At 42.4% G+C, this 26812-nt stretch overlaps 1 protein-coding gene and 1 pseudogene across 2 annotated transcripts in view; both read right to left on the bottom strand.

Annotated features, from left to right (window-relative positions):
- Nucleotides 1–315: 315 nt before the first annotated feature.
- Nucleotides 316–8637, bottom strand: LOC102422492 (annotated as a pseudogene).
- A 7906-nt stretch (nucleotides 8638–16543) lies between these two features.
- Nucleotides 16544–26812, bottom strand: part of UBXN7 (UBX domain protein 7) — a 77934-nt gene continuing 67665 nt past the window's right edge. The window contains exons 9-11 of one of the 2 annotated variants that reach the window (XM_006092809.3): nucleotides 20369–20762; nucleotides 20164–20243; nucleotides 16544–18531 (exon numbers count right to left, since the gene is read on the bottom strand). In XM_006092809.3, coding sequence (XP_006092871.1) covers nucleotides 18370–18531; nucleotides 20164–20243; nucleotides 20369–20762 — 636 coding nt within the window. In that variant the 3' untranslated portion in view covers nucleotides 16544–18369. The remainder of the gene's footprint in view (nucleotides 18532–20163; nucleotides 20244–20368; nucleotides 20763–26812) is intronic. The other variant, XM_023757311.1, reaches the window with a different exon arrangement.

The following is a 26812-nucleotide window of genomic DNA, read 5'->3' as shown; positions in this document are numbered from 1 at the left end:
ACCCTCCTTGCTTTGCTCTTAGCTCAATGGGTGTGTTCTATAGCTCCTTTATTTACATGGTGCCTTCTAACATGTTTTGTTCAAGTCCCAAGTCACTCTCATCTTTGTAGCACAGCCACACCAGGCTGCTGAACACTTACTTGGTGGTGCTCCCTGGGTGGGAGATCTGTGACCCCCGCCCCTATTTTTAAGATTTAAAAAATAACTTTATTATGAGGGCAATCTATAAGAAATAAGAATATATTTCACCATAACATGTTTTTTTGGTTTGTTTTTATTTTACTTTATTCTTAAATTTAACAAGCTCTTATTAGAAATGTTTTGGTATCAATACAATAAAAATATTCTGGTTTTCACCCCCACTGAATCATGTCAAGTAACTGGAAAAGTTGAGTGTTTGTTCTCCCAGCTTTTTTGCAATATATATACTTTTTTGTTTTTACAAATAATGGCTACTGCTTACTCAAATGGCTTAATATGGATATAATTGTAATTTTTTTTTTTTTGGATCGAAAAGAAAAAGAAAGAAACACAGTATCCAGGAGAGAAAGTGGCAAACATTTCGTAGTTTCTTCTCCAAAGTATGCTTATGTAGCTGGTACACCTCTCTCTCAGATAACTTTTTCCCCCAGCTTTGCCATTCTTATCCTTAAAGCTGTGAGCGACGGGCCCTCCGTGCCGCCCCCGGCTGTCTGGGCAGCATGTGGAGGCGCGCGGACAGGGCTGCCCAGGCGTTCCTTTTGCTCTCTCAGCGACGGGGAGTGTTTGCGGGGAGAAGGATGGCGTGCGTTCTCCGCGGGCTTGACCTCCGCTCTCTCCCTGGGGAGAGGTGTTGGCCTGGCCGGCGGGTGCGCCTGACCGTGCGCCCTGGGCTGGGGGGCAGGTTCCCAGCTTCTCCCTCGCCCTCCTCCTCCTCGATGACAACCAGCTCGGCACGGATGACGCCGTCCTAGCCCGTCAGGAGCCCCCTCTCCTCCGCATGGTCTTCTGCCTGCTGGTACCCCATGAAGATCACGGTCACGGGCTCCGCGCGTCCATGTCAGAAGGCAGCGAGTGCATGAGGTTGTATCGCACGTCTTCCTCGGCCCCCTGCCACGTGGGAGAAGGGCTCTGGCGCTCAGACCTCCCAGCGAGCCCTCCTCTGGGGCCCGGCCTTGCCCTGGGGGAGGGCGCCTGCTGGTCCGGCGTCCCATCTGTCCCATCCGCTCCTTCCCAAGCGGAGTCACCCATCGGCGGGGGTGAGGGGTCGGCCGAGGGGGGCTGTGTGGATGCCAGTGGTCACCCCTCTCCCCCGACAGCCCGTTGTCCACGTGGTGGACGGAGTGGTTCCTGCCGCCTCTGGTTCCTGCCGCCTCTGGATCCTTTCCTGGAGGTTGGGTCCGAGGGCTGCTTTCTCGGGGGGGGGGGCCTGCAGAAGGGGTTGGCGTCGCCGGGCTCGTGGTACTGGCTCGTGGTACTCGGTCGGGGAGGGAGCTCCTCTCGGACGCCTGTCTCGGGAGGTCCTCCTCCTCCGCGGCCCCCGGCCCTGTGGTCGGAGCTGACTGCGTACACCGACCTCGCCTGTGAAATCCTCCGACGGCAGCGGGACGGAGGACAGAACTGTGCTCTCGCCCGTCTTCAGGTCTTTCTCCACCTTGATTTCCATGGCGTCCAGAGCTTTTCTATTTTGCTCATCGCCTTCTAGTCCATCATTTCTTTCCTTCCTTAACTGGGAAGGGATGTAGATTTTGGAAGGTCGGGGATATTAGCATAGATGTCTTCAATCGACTCTCCTGGCGTTGCTTCCGTTTCCACCTTCACAGACCTTATTGTGTCTTCCGTTGTCCTCTCCACGGATGTTAGTTTCTTTAAAATCTCCTCTTCGTGAGTCTAGATCTGCAGCTCAGCCCTTTCAAGGTCTTGGATCTCTTTTTCAAGCCTGAGGATGCTCCGGTCCAGGGCCTGGATCTGGCGCTGGTCCTGCGGGTTCTGCCTCTTCAGCTCCTCCTGCTCCTTCCCGCCGGCCGCCGACTCCGACTCCGACTCCGACTCCGACTCCGTCCGGCAGGGCCTTTTTCTTCAGGTGCTGGTGCTGCAGCTTCTCCTCCTCTATCTTCAGGCGCTTCTCGGAGATTTCCTCCTGTATTCTCCTTTTATCCACGGAGACGGTCACAGTCTTTCTTTCAGATTCACGTGTTAGGTTCACCGCCCTTTCTCCACCTTGGCACTGTTAACATTTGGGGCCGGGTCCATAACATGTTTTTTAATCCTCACCCGAGGACATGTTCATTGATTTTTAGAGAGAAGGGAAGGAAGAGAGAGAGAAATATCAATGTGCGAGAGATACACCAATCCATTGCTTCTCACGCCCAACCTATGTGACATTATTGGGTTTTGAAACTGCGACCTTCAGTGTACCAAGCCACACCGGTCAGGGCATCATAATCTTTTTATGCAATGATTTTTATATTTGCATGTTTCATTTTAGACTTTGTCCATATGCATAGCCCATTTTACATAAGTATAGTAGTAATATATATTGCCTTTTTCACTAATTATGAAATATAAACTTTTCTATGATTCTACAGCTTTCATAATAATCCTTGTAATCCTATATAATAAAAGGCTAATATGCAAATTGTCCACTCAGGAGTTCGACTGACCGGGAGTTCGACCATTCGCTATGACGTGTGCTGACCACCAGGGGCGGCACAGAATGAAGGAAGGCCCTGGCCGGCAGCTGGCAGCTGGGGAAAGGAAGGTCCCAACTGGCTCTGATCGCCAGCCAGGCCTAGGGACCCTACCCGTGCACAAATTTCATGCACCAGGCCTCTAGAGTCTATATAATATTACTCAGGCAATAATTTATTTATCCTTTTTATTAGACATTCAGATTGTTTCTATTTTTTGGTGGGTTTTTTTTTGTTGTTTTTTTACATTAGATATGATGCATATAGCTTTCATCCTATGTTTATTTCTTTGGGATAAATTCCCAAGAATAGGATTACAAGTCGATGGATAGACATTTTTATGATTTTTTAAAAATTATACAGCATAGTGATTAGACATTTATATAACTTATGACATGATTCCCAAAAAAAGTCTAGTACTCACCATGCATAGTTATTATATTATTGACTATATTCCCTATGCTGTACTTTACATCCCTATGATTACTTTGTAACTGCCAAGTTGTACTTCCTTTTTTTAAAATATATTTTTATTGATTTCAGAGAGGGAGAGGGAGAGATAGAAACATCCATGAGGGGAGAGAATCACTGATTGGCTGCCTCCTGCACGCCCCCTACTGGGGATCGAGCTCACAACCTGGGCATGTGCCCTTGACCAGAATCAAACCCGGAACCCTTCAGTCTGCAGGCCGATGCTCTATCCACTGAGCCAAACCAACTAGGGCCAATTTGTACTTCTTAATCCCTTCATCTTTTTCACCAGTCTTCCAACTTCCCTCCCATCTAGCAACCATCAGTTTGTTCACTGTATCTGTGAGTCTGTTTCTCTTTTGTTTGCTTGTTTTGGTTTTTGTTAGAGTCCACATATAAATAAAATCATATAGTATTTGTCTTCTCTGATATGCAATCCCATTTTAACAAGTTCCTATTCAAGGTCCAGTTCAAACATTCCCAGAGAAGTCTTCCCTGATTTCTTTTTTTTTTAAAGATATTTTTATTGATTTCAGAAAGGGAGAGAGAAAGAGAGAGAGGGAGGGAGAGAGAGAAACATCAGTGATGAGAGAGAATCATTGATTGGCTGCCTTCTGCATGCACCCCACTGAGGGGCCTGAAACCTGGGCATATGCCCTGCCTGAGAATTGAACCATGACCTCCTGGTTCATAGGTGATGCTCAACCACTGAGCCATACCAGCTGGGCAATCTTCTCTGATTCCCTGATTTCTTTACTCAGAGTTAGGCACTTCTTTTTCTGTGCTCCTATTGCACTGTTGTTGTTGGTTTTGTTTTTATTTATTTATTTATTTATTTATTTATTTATTTATTTATTTATTTTTGTTTTTAAATATATTTTACTGATTTTTTACAGAGAGGAAGGGAGAGGGATCGTTAGAAACATCGATGAGAGAGAAACATCCATCAGCTGCCTCCTGCACGCCCCCCACTGGGGATTTGCCAGCAACCAAGGTACATGCCCTTGACCAAAATTGAACCTGGGACCCTTCAGTCCACAGGCCGATGCTTTATCCACTGAGCCAAACCGGTTAGGGCTGTTGTTTTAAATTTAGGTATTACATACATATATAGCAAACAGCACAAATCTTAATTATAAAACTTGATAAATATTTTCACATGTGCACCGAGACAACACTGCACAGATCAAGATATAGGACTTCTCCAAATCCCCAGAAGGCTCTATTGTGATCCCTCCCATTATTATCTCTATCCCAAGTGTTGACTTCCATTTGGCTTTTATCATTGACTAGAGGCCCGGTGCAAGAATTCATGCACAAGTGGGGAGGGACCGTGGGAGGTTGGCTGGCCAGGGGGAGGGACCACAGGAGGTTGGCCACCGGCTCCAAGGAGGGTGCGGCTCTTGGCCTTGCTGGGAAAGGGGCCACATCTGCCGCCACCCACCCCCAGTTCCCCGTCCCAGCCCAGGGCCCGAAGGCCCCAGCAGGGTCAAGAGAGGAGGTGATGGTCACTGGGCTGGGTGTGGAAGGAACAGACACCAGATGCCGATGCTGCCCCACCATCACGCGGCTCCCCACTCCCCCCCCCCCTTCCCTCGCCACCATGCTGCCACCGCAGCAGGCGGGTGGCCCCCAGGAAAGGGAGAGGATGGGAGCGAGACAAACCCTTGGTCGAGGGCTGACTTTCAATGGATCGCAGCAAGGGAGCTGCTCTGCTATGAATGGTTTAGCACCAGGGGCTGATGGGGGCTGGCCAGCTGCAGGAGGTTGGGAGCACACTGACCACCAGGGGGCAGCTCCTGCGTTGAACATCTGCCCCCTGGTGGTCAGTGCACGTCATAGTGACTGGTTGACCAGTCATTCCGGTCATTCGGTCGTAACAGTCACTTAGGCTTTCATATATATATAGATTAGCATTTGGCTGTTCTTGAATGTCATAAAAATGGAATCATACATGTGTACCTCTTTGTGCCTGGCTTTCTTCACTCAGTATTATATCTGTGAGATTCATTCATCATATAATTCATTCTTTTTTATTGCTATTATCCATTGTATGACAATATTACAATTTAGTCTACTGTTGATGGACATTTAGACTACTTTCAATTTTTGCCTATTATAAATAATACTGCTATGAATATTCATATACATGTCTTTTGGAGGATGTATCTATACACTAATTTTTTCCAGGGAATATATGTAGGAGTGAAATTGCTGACTTATAGGGTAGGTGAATATGGATATTTAATTTTGACAAATGATATTGACAAACAGTTACCCAAAGTAGTCCCATTTGCACTCCCACCAGCAGTGTATGAGAGTTCCAGTTGCTTCACATTCTCACCAACACTTTTAGTTACAGGCATTCTGGTAGATGTTTAGCAGTATCTCATTGTGGTTTTAATTTGCATTTTCATGATGAGTAAACATCTCTTCATTGGTCATTTGGAGATCCTTTTTTGAGAACTGCCTGCTCAAGTTGTTTGCCCAGTTTTTACTGGTTCTTTGTCTTTTTCTTACTGGTTTATAGTTCTTTAGAATTCCCAAGATGAGACCTTTGTCAGATATGTTTGTTATGAATGTTTTCTCCTGTCTGTGGTTTGCCTTTTCACTCTTAATAATGTCTTTCGATGAAGAGAAGTTCTTGATTTTTAAGTTCCATTTATTAATCTTTCCCCTTATTGGTCACTGCTTTTTGTGTCCTGTTTTAAAAAACCTCCCCACTGCATTCTGATTTACCTGTATATTTATGTGCCTCTTCCTTGAGGGCAGAGGCTGTATCTTATTCTGCTCTGTATACCCAGAACCTAGCATAGAGTTTAGAATATGGTAGCAGTTCAGGAATCACTTGATTAATGAGTTAATTCATGCACTGCATCAAGTAACACACACAGTCTCTGGGCACAGAGATTTTACTTCTAATGATGAAAATAAACAATATTGAGAAAACCCTTGAAGCATATATATGAGAAGGAATAATTATAACTGGTTAATTCTTGAAACTGCATATGAACTGCCTTTTATAGAAATTTCTATGTTTGCAGGCATATGTATGCCTGCTGCAAAAGCTAGTAACCAACTATTGAAAAGTTCATTAAATAGGATAAAGTTTTCATTTTTATTGTAAAAGGGAATCATTTAGAATTTAAATGAATCCCTGTTTTTTCCCAGAGAATTGAATTTAGATAGAAGATACAAGCTGAGGACTCAGAAAGCATTATAATATGAAGAAACATTTGTTCACTATATAAAACTATCTCATTAGATTCTTACAACAAACCCAAAGCAAGTAAAGTAAGTGTTAGGTTAGCTTCATTATGCCGACAAAGAGATTATAGCCCAGAGGAACTTGACTTCCTGTGTAACAGTGAGTAGGGCTGGGGAGATGATCCTATGTCATCTGACTCTACAGTCCTGAATATTGATGGTTGAGATATTTTCCCCCAATCCCGATTCCATCTTAAGGTATTTCTTCTTGAGTCAGTGCTATGGTCGTTGGTACCTGAGAGAGCTGGATCTCAATTCCTGCTAAAATACCTATTAGTTATGTGAACTTGGGTAGTTCAGTGAGCCTCAGTAATAATTTGAGCCTGTTTCTCTTTTATAAAATGATGCCTACTTATCAGTTTATTTTGAGAATTAATAAGATGCAAGATGCTTACAGTGGGTTAGTCCTCTCCTTCTGTTTTATTTTTTATATTCTCATCCGAGGCTATGTTTACTAATTTTAGAGAGAGGAAGGAAGAGAGAGAAACATCAATGTGAGAGAGAAGCATCATGTGGTCGCCCTTTGCACGCACCCCAACTAGGGACTGAATCCAAAACATAGGCGTGCGCCCTGACCTTTCAGCATATGGGATGATGCTCCAACCACCTGTGCCACACTGGCCTGGCCAGGGCCTCTCCTTCTGTTCTTGAATCTCAGCTTAGCAAAAATAATTTTTATATGCAATGTCTATTAGAACATCTTATAGTTGGGCAATTACAATGATCTGATATCTGACTGCCTGGTATCACTCAGATTTTCAGATGGTATCTCTGTTCAGAACCTAATGGCTTATCTAACAGCAGACACTCTCAAATGGATATTAAAATGGTGCTTGTGGGTCAAAAGAAATCGTTGGAATTTGGCTTTAACTCCTTAAAGTGCCAAACTTAGTTGAGACTGGTGATGACAGCTGTAGATCCTTTTCCTTAGGGTAAATTTGTGACAATGAATTCAATGGTTAATCTTATGAACCAGTCACTTGTTTTGGAAACTATATAATTGCAATAAGTAGTTTTACTAAGTAAGGCCAGCTTCAGATTAAGTTCTTCACCTTCCTGTAGTAGGCCCTCTATGGTAACAGAAGCCTGGACTCTGCCATGAAAAAATTAAAGCATTACCTCTTCACAGATGTGTTAATAATCTTACAATTTGGCTTCCTGGAGACACAGCTACTAGTTATCACTTTGTTGGTGATATTTCTGAGGAGAAAGCAAATGGGAGTCTGAGAGCACAAATGGAGCATGGGTGGGAAAATAACTTGCCTAATGCCATAAAAGGCTTCCTAACGCTGAAAGGCTTGAGAGAACATGATAGACAGATGTTCCATTCTGGGGGATATTGTGGGGTCTGGAGGTGGGATTTGAGCAAGGAATAGAGGAAGTTGAGAAAATGGAATTTACTGGCAGAAGGAAAAGATGATGACAATCAGGCCAATATTCCCCAAAGAAGAGGGACAGACTAATCAGCTTCCTTGTGGGTGGGGTTCAACCTCAACTGACAGCTGACTAAACCAGAGAACACATTCCCTTAATAGGAGGGAGAGAAAAAGGAAGACAGGAGATGTTGAAATATCTGCCATTTATACCAGTCTGCCAAAGAGGAAGTTCTTATTTTCTTCACTACTATAAAAATATTACAAACTTCAACCCACTCCAATTAGGCTTCCGTCTCCATCACACTGCAAATGTTCTTGGTCTCCAATGACTTCTTGTATCTCATGAAAACTTTGCTGTCCTTTTTACTTGACTCCTGGGCAGAATTAAACACAGCTGGTTGCAGATCCTTCTTAAACATTTCTGCTACTGGCTCTCTTGACACCCGACTCTGGTGTTTCTCCTTCCTCACTGGCCAATATTCCAGTTGGTGATCTTCAGGCCTAGGTTCTGGGCTCTCCTCTTTAATTTCTCCCTATATGGCCTTATTCTTTCTCATGGAACTAAACTCCACCTATAAGGCTGACAATTTCTCAAATCTTAACTCCAGGCCACCATTCCTTCAAGCTTCAGGCTCACATATCCAACTTCCTATACTATATCTGAACTTGGAAGTACCACAATTAACACAGCCAAAATGCTTTCTCCGCACCAAATCTGCTTGACCCACCAGTCTTCCTGCCTTAGTAATGATACCACTACTTACCCACCTGAAATGTCGAGTCATTCTTGGTTTCTCTTTCTTTCCTTCCCCAACATCTAATTCAACAGTTTTAATTCTACCTTCAAGGTGCATCTCTAATTTATATACTACTTCCAAGTTCCATTGCCACTACTCTGGTCCAGGCAACCTTCATTTTGTACCTTGATCACTGCAATAGTCTCTACTCTTGCTCTCTTCCAGCCCACTCTCCATATAACAAATGGTTTCTCATTGCACCTGGGACACTGCCTGAGCCCTTTACTAGGGCCTAAGGTGGCCTTATATGATCTGGCTTTTACTCATTTTATGCCATTCCCTTTGCTCATTACACATGCCAGACACATTGGCCTTCTCTGAATACCTCAAATACATCAAAAACTTTCCTGGTCCACAGCCTTTGCATTTGTTTTCCTCCTACTCTTACCAGGGTCTTCTCATCCTTCAGATCTCAACCTTAATATTATTCCCCAACATCTTTTTGTTTTTTGTTAATCCTCACCCAAGGGTATTTTTTCCCATTGATTTTTAGAGAGAGTGGAAGAGAGGAAGGGAAAGAGAGAGAAACATCGATTGGTTGCCTCCCATACTTGCCCTGACTGGGGCAGGAACTGAACCTGCAACCCAGGTTCCTTTGATCAGAAATAAAATCTGTGACCCTTTGGTACTGACCACTGAGCACACTGGCCAGGAAATTCCCTACTGGCTCCTTTTCTAGTTTTCTCTCATTGTATTTGAATTAAAGCTGTATTTTTTTCATTTGCTTATTGTCTGTATCCCTAAATATAAAGGAAATTCCCAGAGGGCAGGGGCTGTGTCTTTTTTGTTCATCGCATCTCTATCTTTTGGCACATAGTGAAAAGTATGTGAAGTTAAGGATAAGGACAGGTAGTTTGTCACTGGAGGAATGGAAAGGTGCCCTATTGGCTAAATCTAACTAGAATGGCCACTTCTTGACCAGTCTATGTGGCCAGGGAGAGAAGAAGGTCTTGAAAGAAGATGGCAAGTTCCATGCGGGTACGTTGCTGAAGCATGAGGATGAGGAATAGTTCCACAAAAGAGTAGCAGCACAAACCAGGCCCAGGGGTTACTGTGAACTAGGCACCAATCCCAATTTCTACTACACAATAACATTAATGGCTTTTCTCCCATTAATTTAGCAATTACTTTTTTCTTTAACTTGCTTAAGCTGAGTCCTTAATTTGTCATTACTGGTGGTTTGAAAAACTAGACACTTGAATTGCCCAAATATATCAAATATAGAATCTTACTTTCCTAACAAGACTACCAAACCCAATTATTTCATGACAATTCAACCAACATTTACAGAGCACTCACCATAAATGTCCAACTTACTACAAAGAGCAGAAAAGAAGCTACCAAGCATTACCCTTAACAATGAGACTATGAACTTTAGTTAATAAACTAGAGGCCTGATGCACGAAATTTGTGCAAGGAGCTCGGCCCCTGCCACTGCGGTGGCTGCCTCTGCCTTGGCCCCCGCAGCTTCGTCGGGAAGGTTGCCCAGAAGGTCACTCAGTCTAATTAGCATATTACACTTTTATTATTATAAATACTACTGTCCTAAACATGAGAATATGAAACCAAAATTTAGAAACCTGAATTGTATTAATAAAAGTAATATCGTCTTATCTCACAAAATAATAATACAAAAAAAACTAATACTGAAAAGTTTTTATTTTATTTCCAAGATCAAATATTACAACAGGACATTTACATGTATTTATAAAAAAATGCAGCAGTTGAATTTATAGATCAGAGGTTTCCTTGAGTTTGGTCCCTCTCTCAGCACAGTGAGCTGATGTCTTCAAAGGACTTATCATCCCACTCCCTTCCCTCCACCCCCCACCCCCCGCAAATTGTCCCACCCTGCCTCCCCAATTCAAGTTGCAGTATCAATATAAAGCAACTGGGTACAACACAGCAAGAATATTCGCAATTTGGTACAGCCAAAACAGAGGATCACCGAGAGATCCTCAATTTAGAAATTATTTACCTATAGACTATGTATCTATAGATATATCACACCCAGTTATCTAAGATTTCCCTGGTTTTAGAGCAAGTGGAAGTTCCATTGAGTCTTAGCCAGCAGTTATAGCTCTGCTTTATCTAATGGCATATTTTTCTCCTCCTCCAAGTTTTAGATTTTCTACGGCTTCTGTGTGTCTTCAAATTTAAGGCTTTCCCTAGCACCTTTATTATCACTTACTAGATATACAGGAGGGTCTCTAGTGTGTCTTGAACAAAAAAATTTTAGTGAATGATCCAGTTGCCCCTTACTCACTGGTCCCAAGCCTTCTTCCCATTTTTGAGAAGAGCAGCAGATGGTACCTCCTAGCACCATGGAATTAAAAGCCCAGAAAACTGAGAACTATACATGCATTTTAGGGAGCACTTGCCAGAAACACTAAAATAGAAGCACTATCTCTGTCCATTATCTTCTTGGATTCAATAACAAAGTTATGCTACAGATTGAATTTCGAGCCATCCTGCATTAAGAATGCAAATCTCTCACTAAGACCACCACTTTGTCCAGAATAAGTTGAGTACACAAACATCCCAGAGAATTTTTAAATACCGTTAGGAACTGCTTGAGAAACACCTTAAGCAAATACCCCAAATTGACTTCACTCAAGTACCCAGCCCACCCCCATCCCTATCCCCCCCCAAAAATTTAATTCCTTGATTAACCTCTCTGAGTAAGATGGGAAGTGAGGTTTGAAAAATGACATGGAAAATGTTTAAAAAACACAATTAGTGAAGACATGCCAGAACTGGACATCCCAGATGATTTAAAACGCATTGTTCAAACTGAACTCACACAAAGCATGCACAGAGCCTACAAACACTCCTGAGTTTCCATGAACAATCAATACCTACTTGAAAACAGACTGTTTCTTAAAGGGTTAAAAAAAAAAAAAAGACACCAGATACTTAGAAATTGTTATCAAAAGGAAAACGGTCCCAAGAAAAAGATTCTTAAAGGAGTAAATAAAATTTTGTCTAACAGATTCATGCCAAAACTTGGATGGAAGCCCCTCAAAGTCTAAGAATCTTGTTAGCATAAACTGGTACCCATCTCTCTAAATCTATGACTAGATTTACTGCTTCCCAGCAGGTATTTTAAATCACCTTTCCAACCTGAAGAGAGAAACCCAGGAAAGTAACAAGGTTCAAGTCCCCAAATGGTAAGATAAACAGCCCCTACTATAAGCTTACTACTCATAAACTAAAAATTGGAGGTCACACACTACTTCATTCTAATTAGCAGGTAAAATGAGATTTTCTGGTGGCAATGGTCACTCCATGTGAGGTTTAACTTACAGGGCAATAAATTATCAAAGTTACTCAGAGCATATGATTAATGTCAAAAACCTATTTATATTATGAATCACGCCATTTATTGATATTTTTCATTATTAAGAACACAGAAGCTTTGAGAAAGCATACTGCAAAACCATTTTGTTGAAAATAGCAACATATCCAACTGAGCATCAACATTTCGATGTCATTAACTTGAAATAGATCCTGGTGGCAACGTACTCTAAAACCAGTGACTCTGATAGGAAAGAAAAGCAGAATGGCAGGGAATGGTTCCAGATCAAGAATCTCTCCCTTATCAGTTAAAATGCCCATATTGAAGCCATGAAAAAAGCAAATAAAAAAGATTTTAAGGAAGGGAGAATTCACTTCCAGGTCAGAATTTATCTAATGATTTGAAATGTTTCCCATTTTATTTACCACATCTAATAAAATGAATGATTCATGGTAGGCTCAGTTAGATTAATAAGTTATTTTAATGGAGATAAATGTTTTATGTTCAATCTAGCTTAGCTTGACTTATTCTTATTTGAAAACCCAAGTGACCTTATAAGGGATATAAATCTTAGGGCATTTTGATCTTTATAGAGGAAATACCATTAAGCAACAAAATCTTGCAGTCTGTTGCAACAAAATTAAGTGCAAGGCAACTTCCCATATGTTAATAAATATGTGACTGTTCTTAGGCAAAATACTACCATTAGTATTTGTATCTCTAATCCTATAAGTAAATGTGGTTATTTTTTTAAAATACTTTACAGAAATGCCAAATTGTTTTATTAATGTAGTTCCTATTGGATTACCCAATCTACTTTCAGATCATATGTCAGAGAAAGGCCTGTACCAAAAATCATGTTCATGAGAATGACTGAGGTCCTATGCAATAATACAAGAGCCTTCTGTAGGCCAAAAAGGGGAGAGGGGTGTCATGGAGCTAGCCATTCTATATTTGGAATAAAAGCATTCTTAAGTAGACAGAAAATGAGCTATAAAAATGATGTTTGCCTCAAAATCTTCCTTTGTATATTTATAAAAATTTTAAAATGTTACCATTAAAAGAGAAGTGAATTTCTTAAACGTAGCCAATTTTATTAAAATCATGACTAATTTCCAGAGAATGGATGTTGAAAAATTAGGAACAGAGAATGAAAAAGTATAAAAGGATTAAGAGTTTCTAATTAAGGGTTCCATATCATTATATCCAGTAACTTTAACCACAAGTTCACTTCAACAGGAAAACTACCAAGTTAATCATAATCTCTATGAAAAATACTCTTGATTCTAAGTGGCCTCTCTAGCAGGACTGACACACAGATGAGTCAAAGGTCAAAATAACCATCATTAAAATATCAAATTTCTCATAACAGGAGAAATCAACATATTGGCTTGGTATTCTCTGCTGGTTACTTTCCGGACTAAGGAATATTCTTGCCAGTATTCTAAAATGTGTACAGTGCAATTAAGTTTCATGACAATAACTGAAGTGCTAAGCAAGGCAAACCAATAATAGTTGAATATTCACAGTACACAGATGTCTTTAAGTAGCCTTTTCATCAAGGCATCTATTTTTGGAAAACTGCCATGTTCATCAGAGGGTTGATTCTTCCCACTCTCACTTACTTTTTTACACATTACTTATTCATTAATCTGCATCCTATATTTACTATTAAGTAGTTAAGTGAAAGAGGGCAAGAAAGAGAACGACACAATGGAGATACACTGTGTAGGATAAGTTTTAAAAGTCAGCCTAACTGAATCTGAAAAAGTTGTTTCTGCCAAAAGTAAATTTTACAACTTACACAAAACGATTTCCTAACAATTGCTCAGTGAGTGAAGTGCTTTGTTTAAGCACACAGGTAAAATAAAACTTAACTCTGGTGTCAGTGAAATATTTGGTTCTCATTAATTACATTTTAGTCATACTCAACAATGTACAGGAATACTGCATTAAGTTTTTTAAATTAATGAATTGTGTTTAAAAGATCATTACTAGATCTATAACCATTATACTCTCCTTTTTGTAGATTTTAGTCAAGTGAGGTTAGTTATTAGGCAAATGAAACCTGGACACAAAAAAAGCAAAGGAACTGATTAGCAAGTATACTTTTAATTAACCTAGGGATAATATATAATAAAGAGGAGACTAGAAGCATAAAATTTTGGAGTGGAAAGGACTTCAGAGATAATCTAATTCAGTGATCTACAATCTGTGGGTTCCTAGAGTTTTTGCAAGAGTCTGCAATTCCATATGCACATTTACATTTTCTCCATCAATGAAATAAATATTGATACTTAACTCCATAGTTCCCCATGTCTGCCATATTTTAAAATCACAAGTTCTTTTACTTGAACAGACTAAGAACTCTTGATCTAGTCCAATATGCTGTGAAGTAGTAGCAGAGCTATTACCCAACTGCACTTATGCCTACATACAGTGCCCCTTCTGCATATCATATCATATATAATATATATTTAATTTGTACCTAGGTAGAGAAATTCAATCTTTCCTTCACTTTCAGTTGCTAGTGGCTCCCTCTAGTATTTTCCTAAGTGTTCAAGTGAGATCCCTGCTAGCTAAAATTTTAGTCCTGGGAATCAGTAATCCTTTCCTTTTTTGTGTATTAGATATGCCTTACTGATAAACGTCATGCCCTAAGTAGTTACAAAAGTTGCAACTAAAAAATACAGGTGAGTCAAAAGAAAATTTGAGCTACAGTATTTGCCACTTTTCAGTTTTACATTTTTGTGAAGACTGTCCTAACTGAAGCGTGTACTATTCGTTCCCCTTTCTAAACGTCTACTGCAATTATAGTTCAGCCCCAGAAATGTAAGCATTTACAGTTCTCCAGTTATCTCATGTGTAGTGTTTCTCCAACTGGGTAAAACAGGCAGGAACTACATCTTAGATTTCAAGATGTTTACAACTTTGATTAAGAACTCATTAAATTACTGGCTTACACAGTCAAGGAAGAATTTTACAGATTATTTTAAAAGATATACATAAAAGGATTTAATAATCTGGTATAGGTGGGATGCAGAAAAGATAGTTATATCTTTTCTGAAAAGTGGTTTAAAAAAAGATAAAATTCGTTTTTACCTTTCTATTTATTCTTAGCAAATAATGCCACATAGTTACTTTCCTTTCACATTTTTATCAGTCCATCATTTCAAGAAAACAATAATCCGTCCCTCAAAATAATGGGAATTTATAGGCATAGCAGAAATCCCACCAGCTTTACGGAAACATAACCAAATGATACCTTACAGAGCCAAACAAAAGAAAGATAACTTTTCGGACTGATGCCCGTTAGAGGAGATAGCAGCATGGGAGTGAAAAGAGCATGGACTCTGGATGCCAATTTTGATTTTGCCACTTACTGGCTGTGGCATCCTGAACAAGTTCTCTGAACTTCAATTTTATTTCTTATCTACAAAACGGGGGAAATGTTCATTTTATGGAGTTCTTATAAAGATTAAGAGAGAATGTGTATAAGGTAGCTACTACATGCTAATTACTCAAAATTAGTTCCATGTCTTCCCTCACTTGACTGTTCTTTCTCTTCTCTGGTTTCTTCCTAAATCAATTTCAAAAGAGGTTTCCTGTCATTCTCCACCCCAACCCCCCCCCCCCGCCCCGCCCAGATTAGTTTTCATTTTATCTCCCTGTATTTGTCACATCACTTACTCTCAAAATCTACCTTGTTATTTTCCTCCATACCTTTTATCTCTTTCAAGCTGTTTCCAATACCTACAAGGAAAGACTATTTTAAACTAATTTTTAATTATCTTACTAACCTCATTTAATCTATTCAATGAAACTTCTCCTCCAAAAAGCAAAGGAATTTGCAGAGAAAATAAGACAAACTAGAGGAAGTATACTCCCTAAGTGGATTAAGTTCTTGAGTAAAGCAATATTCCTTATTCACTCTTCCCATGTACAATCTATAATCCCTCCATCCCATTGGCCTCTATATCAAGCCCAGAATAATTATACTCCTGCCTCAAAGTAAAATAAAAACCTTTAGATCTTATACTCTAAACATCCCAGCTGTCTCTGAGTCAATATCTCTTGCCCCATCTCTTTAATATGCTTACTTAAATCCCTTTATATATATACTTGGTCATTTCACAGTTGAAAAAGTCACTTTGGTTTCTCATGCATGGATATGCTAGGACTGAGCTTATCAAAAGGAACTAAATCCTATCATTAATGAGCTTGTTGTCTCAGGTTCCCTAGGTATGTTTTATAAAGAGAAGCTAACAGGTAAAAGAATAAAATAGAGTCCTACAGGGAAAGTTCGTGACTTCACATTTTTGACAGATTTGGGCTTTAGCTGTGACTTTGCTGAGTGGAGATAGGTGCCATCATAGCACCCAAACTAGGCGTACCCTCACTTCTTACCCTGTACCTCCCTGAATTTTTAGATTCTCGACCTTGTCTACTACCAACAGTCTTTTTACCCTCTAATGCATCTTTGATAGTATACAGCTCTATTCCTTAGATAGTAAGTCTATTATCCAAGTTCAGATACAATTGAGGAATTAACATGAAAACCATTATTTCCTCAATAATTCAGAAGCTGCTAGTTAGCCTCAAAAGTCTATAAAAAAACACCAAAGTGGTATTACTCAGTCACCAATCTAAAGAGAGAACTTTGACTCAAGATATAAATGAAACTGTAATTATATAAATATATTTATAAATATTTATACAATTATATACTTATACATAAGCACTTACACACACTTAGAAAAAATGTAAGAACATTAATCCAAAAGGACTCACTGAAGAATAAACAGAATTTTCCATGATTTCCTTGAGGAGAAACATTACTCATTCTTTAGGGTGGGTCCCTCAAAATTCAACCATTAGAAATCATATTCTCTAATTAAGTACTAGCAACACATAAGCATGTTTTTTTAAAATCCCCTAGTTACCAAGAGAGTGATCTTAAAATAGATGGAAACTTAAAAGGTCTCTGAGCAATAGCAATTTATGTTCCTCAAGTAGAAGGATCAATCTAAATCCCCAACTGATTAAATAAGGTCCATTTTATATTACGGTTTTATAGCAAGTTAAAGTTCTGATTTTGCCACCAGAATCACCACTACCCCTTCAGAAGACTAACGCTCAAAATAAGAACTAAGCATATAATGAAGCTGATAAGTTGAGTAGTGTTATGGAGATTCAAGATGGCATCTTCTAAACAATACTGAAAAAAGCTTTCACCAACTACAATTTGAATGTGGCTTTTGTAGGCAGAAAAAAACCCCACAAGACATGAAGACTACTGGCAATCTTCCCCACCTCCCTTACTAAATGTTGTCTTATGGATTTAATTTAAAGGTTTTCCCCTTAGGCTTTCAATTTTGAGACCTTTTGCAAGAAAAAGCATGAGGATTTAAGCTCATTTAGTCACCAGAGCCTTTAGAGACTGTTCAACCAGGGGTAATAAATGAATCATTATTTCTAACCAAAGGAATATGGTTAGCTACTCTCAGCTGCATCTTTTTCTTTTTCCCCCAGGATATACATAAGTATGCCTAAAGCACATAGGACAATCAATAACCATAGTGGTTAAACTACAAGCCACTGTTTTGCATGATTATTGAATAGCTGCCTTCCTATAGATCACTTGTGGACCCAGACAATGGAAGGGCCGAAGGAACTAATATGCCGTACTGGCAAAAAACAGCAAGTACCTTCCTATCCCAGTCACCACAATATGCTCACTAAAGGTCCACTCTGGGACTAGCAGGATCAATATAGTTTATAGAGTAGTAACGAAGAAAGTTGTCTCAGGCTAGGGTATTGAATGCCAACCCATGCTACTCACCCAACATTTAACACTCATTTTGCCAATAACACATCTCATGGAAATAATTCTAGCTTGGGAGGGTGGGAATCCTTCGAAATGATTTTTAAATGAGATGAATAATTATTACAAGGGATGTTTTTTCCATGTAAATAAAAGCCTGGATATTCTGTTGTGATATTTGTTATATGAACAACAAAACAAAACATGTTAGAGAATTGCTTTTTCCTACTAAAAACAGGGCTTACAAAAAAGGGAGGTTGTTCTTATTCTGAATCTAGCCATTCCTTTACCAAAGGAGTCTGAGGAGTAGTAACATTATCATTTGATCCCGAAAAAGTGCCATGCAAGAGACCACTTATTGGAACACTCATTTCCTGCTGCCAGTACTAGGAGGTGTTATCCTTATACTTCCATTTGGTCACCTGATTAGGTAAGAAAGAAAGAAAAGTAGGAAAAAGACAAAAATAGGATAGGAGAGGGAAAAAAAGGGGGTAGGAAGTGAAAAAGACTTATTACAGGAGAGAGCAAGGAATAAAAGAGAAGGCAGGTGACTTGCTTGCCCAACTTTGGCTCTATGGTCCTATGAACCAAAATGCATACTCAGTGACATGGTATCTCACAGGAAAAGGGAAAAAAGGGGTAAGCTGAGAGAGGTCGGGCCATGATGTTAATTTCTTTCCTGTACAAAGACAGTCTCTTGAGGACAAAGGCCTGCCTCTTGTAATGTAATGTCATAGTCCAGATGAGAGAGTTTCCTTCGAGGGAAGTTGGTGAGAAGTTCAAAACGTTCATTTGGATATCCTTTAGACTGGACATGCTTCACCAAAGCCTATGAAAAACAAAAGACAGAATTGTTAGATGGAAATAGAGTATATTAAAGAATTACATATACTATATCATTCATTTTAAAAAGATAATTTTTATATATGTTTTCATTGGTTTTAGAGAGACAGGGAAACGGAGATAGAAACATTGATGAGAGAAAAACATCGATTGGCTGCCTCCTACAGGCCTCCGATCTGGGATCAAGCCCAAAACCTAGGCATGTGCCCTGACCAGGAATTGAACTGGTGACCTCTTGGTGTTTGGGTCAACACTCAACCACTGAGCCACACCAGCCAGGCAATATAACATTCTTTTTAAAAAAGTATGTTTTATTGATTTGAGAGAGAGAGGGGAAGGGAGAGGAGAAAGAGAAACACAGAAACATTGATAAGAGGGAAACATCAACATTGATTGGCTGCCTCCTGCATGTCCCCTTGGGAATCAAGCCCACAACTCAGGCATGTGCCCTGACTGGGAATCGAACCCTGACCTCCTGGTTCATGAGTTGATGCTCAACCACTGAGCCACACTGGTCAGGCTAACATCAAGTTTTATCACATTAGATAAAATATGAAATTTAAGTTATTCTTTCAGATAACCAAAGCTTACTCTTGTGGAAGGGCCAATATAACACTTTGAATGGGGAGATAATAAACGTACATTAAGTGATACTGAAATATACAGGGTTATTACTATTTTCTCAATAACAAACCCACTATCTATTTATAAAATTATTGTCCTCAGTTTTAAACATTTGATTAGTTTTCCCTTCCATCTTTTTATCGGCAAAGATATGTCTTTCATTCTACCTATAGCCAATCTTGCCACCTGTGTACTAAATCTCTTCTTGCCTTCTCAGAAACCATGCCACTACCGAACATCCCTGCTTTTATAGGTATCGTCTACATCTCCCTCTACAGATGCTTCCCATCAGACTTTAAACATGCTCAGTCTCTCCTTCAATCATCCCCCTCCCCCTCTAATTACTGCATACCCCACCCCTCTCAAGCTTCACAACCAAACTTCTCAAAAAAAGTTCCATCCGCTGTCTCACCTCACATTCCCTTCCAAATATGAGACCTGGGAAACAGTCTGGGTATCAGCACCAGCAGTCAGATCCGACTTGCATTCCAGGCACACAGTCCTCAAGAATCACTCTCTCTCTCACCACAGAAAACAGCCAGGTAAAAATACCTGACCCAAAGGGGATTCATTCACAGGTATCTGATAAAAAGATGGAAGGGACTCAAGAAGCAGAGAATTACAACGGGGAAACCAAACAGGCCTGAGGATAGAAACACAAAAAACAACTGCCTTGGTTCTTAACTATTTTGTAGGTCTAGCTACAAGAAAGCCAGAAGCCCCATTATAGTCTTCACTCCTCTTTTCCGGGTAATAATTTCCAGTTGGAAATGAAATGCAGCCATGGAATAGAACAGCCTTGTCTGGAACAGACCCTATGTGACTTGTCTAACATAATTCAGGAAGGAAATATACTAATTAGAATTCAGATTAACCTGTTAAATTTCCTTAGAGGTCAGACTGAATACCTAACACTTATTTCAAAGAACAAGCCAATTACACCAATTAATTAGTTTCTCTCCTTTAAGCCAGCACTTAAATTAGATATACTTACTAGCAATTTAGCTTGCTCTGGAAGAGTGATTTGTTCCCTTTTTCCATCTGGATACCGCAACATCAGCTGTGCTTTTGGTCCTGGGGTTAAAAAATATATATATATATACAGGAGTTTAAGATGGAAGACTAATTAAAACAAATAAATAAACATTCCTTCAGTAATATTCAAGTTTCAAGTAAAGTAGGTCCAGAACATAACTCACCATTTACATCTATGCCCTCCACTATTCCATCTGATTTTTCAGGTGACATCTCCAATATTTCTGAATCCATGACTGACAATCCTTGGTGGTTTGTTGTTGTTACAGGCTCAGTTCTGGGTGGGGGCTCAGTTAGCAGCCTTCTGTTTTCCTCTTTTCTATGCCCCAAATCTTTATGGGGAGACTTTCTGGACTTGGCAAGATTCTCTATTTCCTCTTCTTCATCAGAGCCACAAACGGATATAAATTCCTCACTGCCAGAAAAAAGTTCAGATTCAGACTCTTCATCTGAGCGGCTATCCTGTTTTGTCTGTGATGAATCAAAATGTGTCTCTTGCAAGGAGGCTCTGATGGCAGCTTCTAGCTGGCTGTCTTCACTTGCATCTATAAGACTCTCCTGCAAGACGCAGTCATAAAACACGGGTGGAAAAAGAAAGAAAACAGTTAAACCAAAAAATAGTCAAGCCAGACAAGGCACAAGAAATATGATAGTCAGTTTGCCATTATTATTCTCTACTACTAGTAAATGTATCTCTTCTACTAAATTTTCAGCTAGTTGAAGGCAACAGTTTGTCTTACACAGCCAAGTTGGAATGGATAGTTTAAAAACAAAAATAAAAACTGTCATACCACCTGGCATAATGATGTTGCAAGCATAGGGGAATTTTTTAGATCAAAATGAATAAAATTAAGAAAACAGTATAATGACTACCCAGAAAAAGACAAGAATTAAGGTTTTGGGAGAAACCAAGATGGCGGCATAGGTAAACACCGGAGTTTGCTGCCTCGAACAACCACTTCAAAAATACAACTAAAAGACGGAACGGACATCATCCAGAACCACAGGAAGGCTGGCTGAGTGGAAATTCTACAACTAGAAGGAAAGAGAAAAGCATACCAAGACTTAGAGGAGGCGCAATGCGGAAGTAAAATACTAAGGTACAGAGGCGCACACAGAGCGGGCTGGTGGCTGAGGACACGGTTGTCGTTTTCAATCGGGAGGGAGTCTCAGGCTCTGAGCTCCAGTTCCGGGCAAGTCTCTGGGGACCCAGACTCATATGGGAGAAGCGGGACTGTCTGGCATCGGTCGGAACTCGAGGGCAGCTTTCTCTCGGAGGGGCTTGCAGCCATTGCCAAGACACTGAGAAGTGGGGCCTCTGAGAGTGGCCATTAACTGCTAGCCCCGCCCTGTTGATCCCATGGGACCCACCCCGCCCAAGCCCTGCAGGGAGGCTTTTGCTGGATAGCCTAAGGCAGAGGCTAGATTAGCACCTCCCTAGAGATCCAAGAGCCAATGTACCCAGAGGTCAGAGTGGGACCATCCAGTTTGCAGCTCCGTGGAACCATAAAGGACACACTCAGGGGGCAGACTCAGTGAGCACCAAAGCCCCACTGAAGCAAGTCTTGCCCCGGAGGGGTGTCTCCAGAACAGAAGTTCTCCCACTGCAGACACAGCTGATTCTCACAACCAATTGGCCTGGAGGTCAATTCCTCCCAGTGATACCTACAACAATCAAGGCTTAACTACAACAAGACTGGGCACAAAGACCACAAGGGGGTGCACCAAGAGTGTCCTCCTCAGGTAATTGGGGAGGCTGAACCACTGGGCCCTAGAGGACACTTAGCACAGAAATCCACTTTATCAACACAGGGAAGCATAAAAAATGCGGAGACAAAGAAAAAGGACACAAATGACAGAAATGGAGGAAAGCAAACTACTGGATATAGAGTTCAAAACCACACTTTTAAGGTTTTTCAAGAATTTTCTAGAAACTGTCGATAAACTTAATGAGACCTACAAGAAATCTAATGAGACCCTTGAGGTTGTGATAAAGGACCAACTAGAAATTAAGCATACACTGACTGAAATAAAGAATATTATACAGACTCCCAACAGCAGACTAGAGGATCGCAAGAATCAATTCAACGATTTGAAATACGAAGAAGCAAAAAACACCCAACCAGAAAAGCAAAATGAAAAAAGAATCCAAAAATACAAAGATAGTGTAAGGAGCCTCTGGGACAGCTTCAAGCGTACCAACATCCGAATTATAGGGGTGCCAGAAGAAGAGAGAGAGCAAGATATTGAAAACCTATTTGAAGAAATAATGACAGAAAACTTCCTCTACCTGGTGAAAGAAATAGACTTACAAGTCCAGGAAGCGCAGAGAACCCCAAACAAAAGGAATCCAAAGAGGACCACACCAAGACACATCATAATTAAAATGCCAAGAGCAAAAGACAAAGAATCTTAAAAGCAGCAAGAGAAAGAAACTCAGTTACCTACAAGGGAGTACCCATACGACTGTCAGCTGATTTCTCAACAGAAACTTTGCAGGCCAGAAGGGAATGGCAAGAAATATTCAAAGTGATGAATGCCAAGAACCTACAACCAAGATTACTTTATCCAGCAAAGCTATCCTTCAGAAGTGAAGGCCAGATAAAGAGCTTCACAGATAAGAAAAAGCTAAAGGAGTTCATCACCACCAAACCAGTATTATATGAAATGCTGAAAGGTATCCTTTAAGAAGAGGAAGAAGAAGAAAAAGGTAAAGATACAAATTATGAACAACAAATACACATCTATCAACAAGTGAATCTGAAAATCAAGTGAATAAATAATCTGATGAACAGAATAAACGGTGAATATAATAGAATAAGGGACATAGAAAGGGAGTGGACTGACTATTCTTGGGGGGGAAAGGGGTGAGGGGGATGCGGGAAGAGACTGGACAAAAATCATGCACCTATGGATGAGGACAGTGGGGGTGGGTGAGGGCGGAGGGTAGGGTGGGAACCGGGTGGAGGGGAGCTATGGGGGGAAAAAGGAGGAACAACTGTAATAATCTGAACAATAAAGATTTAATTAAAAAAGAAAAAAATAAAGAAGAAAAACACCTAAAAACCAGAGGGAAAGGAAGGTGGGGGAAGGTAGAAAACGGTATAGGAGGGATAAAGGGTGATGGCAGGAGACTTGACTTTGGGTGGTGAACACACATTATCCTATCTAATAAAAGAGAAACATGGTAATTAGCGTACGACCGCTACCCTTCCCATTGGCTAATCAGGGAGATATGCAAATTAACTGCCAACAAAGATGGCGGTTAATTTGCATACTTAGGCGCAATGATGGGAGGCAAAAGGGGAAAGAGGAAGAACGGTGGCAGGCAAGAGCTGGGGGGCGGGCTGCCTTTGCCCGCCCCCCCAGCCAGTGATCGCCATTGGAAAGCCCGGCAGCAGGCCAGTTAACACCCCCGGCCTGGGGTACCGGTGATCGCCATGGCATCGGAGGAAGAGAGAGCCGGGTGGCACACCCCCCCGGCCCGGGGGGGGCCCCGTGCCCTCGGGCTCCCTTTTTTTTTCCATAGGAAAAAGAAAAGCCCGGCCCCCCGGAAAATGCCACCCCCATTTCCAGGGGGGGAGCCTGTGCCTCCATTTCCCTTGTTTTTCCATTTTTAAAAAAAAAAATTGTGCCCCCTGGACGGCTGCACCCCAGGCCGGGTGCAGCCGTGCCTGCGACCCGGATATGCAATCCTGAAGGGAAGGGGCGGGGGCAGCAGGCATGGCAGCACCCCTGGGCACCAGGTGTAGGCCCAGGGTGCAGCCGAGCCTGCGGCCCTCTCGAAGGGAGGGGCCCCTGGTATGCGATCGCGAAGGGAGGGGCGGGGCAGCAGGCATGGCAGCATCCTGGGCTCCGGGTGCAGGTCCAGGGTGCAGCCTGCCTGCGGCCATCTGATCTGAGATGCGAAGGGAGGGGCAGGGCCACAGGCAAGGAGGCACCCAGGGCACCGGGTGCTGAGGTGCCTGTGGTCCCCTGATCTGAGATCAGGAAGTGAGGGGTGGGGTCCCAGGCACAGCTGCACCCGGGGTACCTGATCGCATCCCCAGCGACGAGGCAGGGAGGGACCCAGAACACTCGGAAGCCGTCCTGCCTGGCCGCGGGGGACCTGATCGCATCCCCAGCAGCGAGGCAGGGAGGGATCCAGATTGCGGAAGCCGTCCTGCCTGGCTGTGGTGGAACGATCATGTCCCTGGCGATGAGGCAGGGAGGGTCTCAGAACACGCGGAAGCCAGGTCTTTATTTATTTATTTATTTTTTAGATTGTGTAATTATTTATTACAAATAAACGGTGGTTTCACATCTCTCAAAAACAGGTCCTGTTTTTACATGTGTGTACAGGTTCTGATGTACAAGAAAGGGTCATGTGCTTAGTTCGTCCATGCAAAGCTCACAGGTACATCACTAATTACTTTAAAAATAGAATGATCTCTTTTTGAACCAATCTGTTTAGATTCAGGATTAGTAAAACAGTATGGCACTAATGAAATACAGTGATAGGAATTAGGAAGTGCGACACTGATGGTTCTGGGCATGTGAAGGGTATACATGGCCTTCCCTTCAGTTCTGCTGGAGAGATGAGCTCCGAGGGCCCAAGCTGCTCCATGCCCAGAGGAGGTGGGTGTGGTCAGTGGCTCTGTTTCAGAACTTCTTGCCAAGCAGAGAGCTTACCCGTCCCACAGGAACCTTTTTACTCCAGAAAACAGAAACAGCCAGTTCCCAATGTGCATGGGAAAACCAGTGTACCCTCCTGTGCACGGTGTCCTGATGGGGTGACGGGGGAGGTGGGCGAGGGGAGCAGTGCAGAGTTGTTAGGCAGCTGGAGTGGGAGTGGAAAGGCCATGAAATGTCCACAGTCCTGGCTGTGCCCATGGCCTGGGCTGCTCCTCCAGGCCCTGGCTTAGGGATTAGGGCTGATTCTCTCGGGAAGGGAATATTCCATGGGTGGAAGATTTACAGGCTCAGGGTGGGCCGTGTGTTAGTTTGGGGCAAATCCCTCAGCATTCCTGCTGCCAAGCCCTCAAAGGAATGAGGCAGAGGCACCCCTCACCCCCAAGACCCCTTCGTGGACATTTTAGCATCTACATGATTTTTAATCCCTTCAGGGAGACTTTCTATCCTGCAGTCCCATCCCACCCCACTGTTGCTGTTTGTCTGCCAGCTGGGTCGAGCATCAAGGGGAAGGGGGGTTTATACTTACTGAAAGACTACTGACCCTACCGGGAAACCAACCTGTTTACTGTACTGTTGTAAATATCATACCCTTTATATCCTGTATATTGGCTTCTTTTAAATAAAGTGAAATGTCTTAGAAAAAAAAAAAAAGGCAAGGCAGGGTGGGACCCAGAGGACCCATATGGGGAGTGCCACTCAGCCAGAAGCTGGCTCATGGCTGGACAGTGCAGTGGTGGTGGCAGGAGCCTCTCCCACCTCTGTGGCAGCACTAAGAATGTCCAACTAATGGTTTAGACCTGATCCCTTGGGGGCCTAAGCCTTTAGTTGGACATCCCCCAAGGGCTCCCTGGCTGCCAGAAGGATGTCTGACTGCAAGGTTAGGCCTGATCCCCCGGGGAGTGGGCCTAAGTCAACAAGTGGACATCCCCCAAGGGGTCCTGGACTGTGACTGGGCACAGGCCAGGCTGAGGGGACCCCCCCCCCAACCAGTGCACAAATTTTTGTGCACCGGGCCTCTAGTCCTATATAATAATAGAGAAACATGGTAATTAACCATAACTTCGCTACCCTTCCCATTGGCTAATCAGCGAGATATGCAAATTAACTGCCAACCAAGATGGCGGCCGGCAGCCAGGCAGCTTGAAGCGAACAGGAGGCTTGCTTGCTTCAGTGACGGAGGAAGCCAAAGTTCCCCGCCTGCCGCTGCTGGGCTCTGAGCTTGCACTCTAAGAAACATTGTTACAATTATAGAAGCTAAAAAAAAAACCCCAGAAACCTGCTTTCAGCTAGCCGGGCCTCAGAGCTGGAGCTGAAACAGTGTTTCGATTATAGAACCCAAACAAACCAGATACCTGCTTTCAGCAGCCAAGGTCTCAGAGCTGGAGCCAAGCCTCAGAGAGAAAGCCGGCTCTCAGTTCCAGTGACAGCCATAGAAGGTAAATAAATCCCAGAATAAAAGAAAAAAAGGACAGGTTGGGAGCTTCAGTTGCCCGCCAGCCTGAAAACGGCCCTCAGCCCCTCACCCAGACTGGCCAGGCACCCCAGTGGGGACCCCCACCATGAAGGGGGTGTGACCAGCTGCAAACAGCCATCATCCTTTCATCCAGGCTGGCCAGGCACCCCAGTGGGGACCCCCACCCTGAAGGGGGTATGACCAGCTGCAAACAGCCATCATCCCCTCACCCAGGCTGGCCAGGCACCCCAGTGGGGACCCCCACCCTGAAGGGGGTGTGACCAGCTGCAAACAGCCATCATCCCCTCACCCAGGCTGGCCAGGCACCCAAGCGGGACCCCCACCCTGATCCAGGACACCCTTCAGGGCAAACCAGCCAGCCCCCACCCGTGCACCAGGCCTCTATCCTATATAGTAAAAGGGTAATATGCCTCCCAGCACCGGGATCAGCGGAACCACGAGGCCTCACGCCCCGGGATCA

Source organism: Myotis lucifugus, unplaced genomic scaffold (genome assembly GCF_000147115.1).
Source record: "Myotis lucifugus unplaced genomic scaffold, Myoluc2.0 scaffold_105, whole genome shotgun sequence".
Lineage (NCBI taxonomy): Eukaryota > Metazoa > Chordata > Mammalia > Chiroptera > Vespertilionidae > Myotis > Myotis lucifugus.
This window is presented reverse-complemented; position numbering and strand designations above follow the sequence as displayed.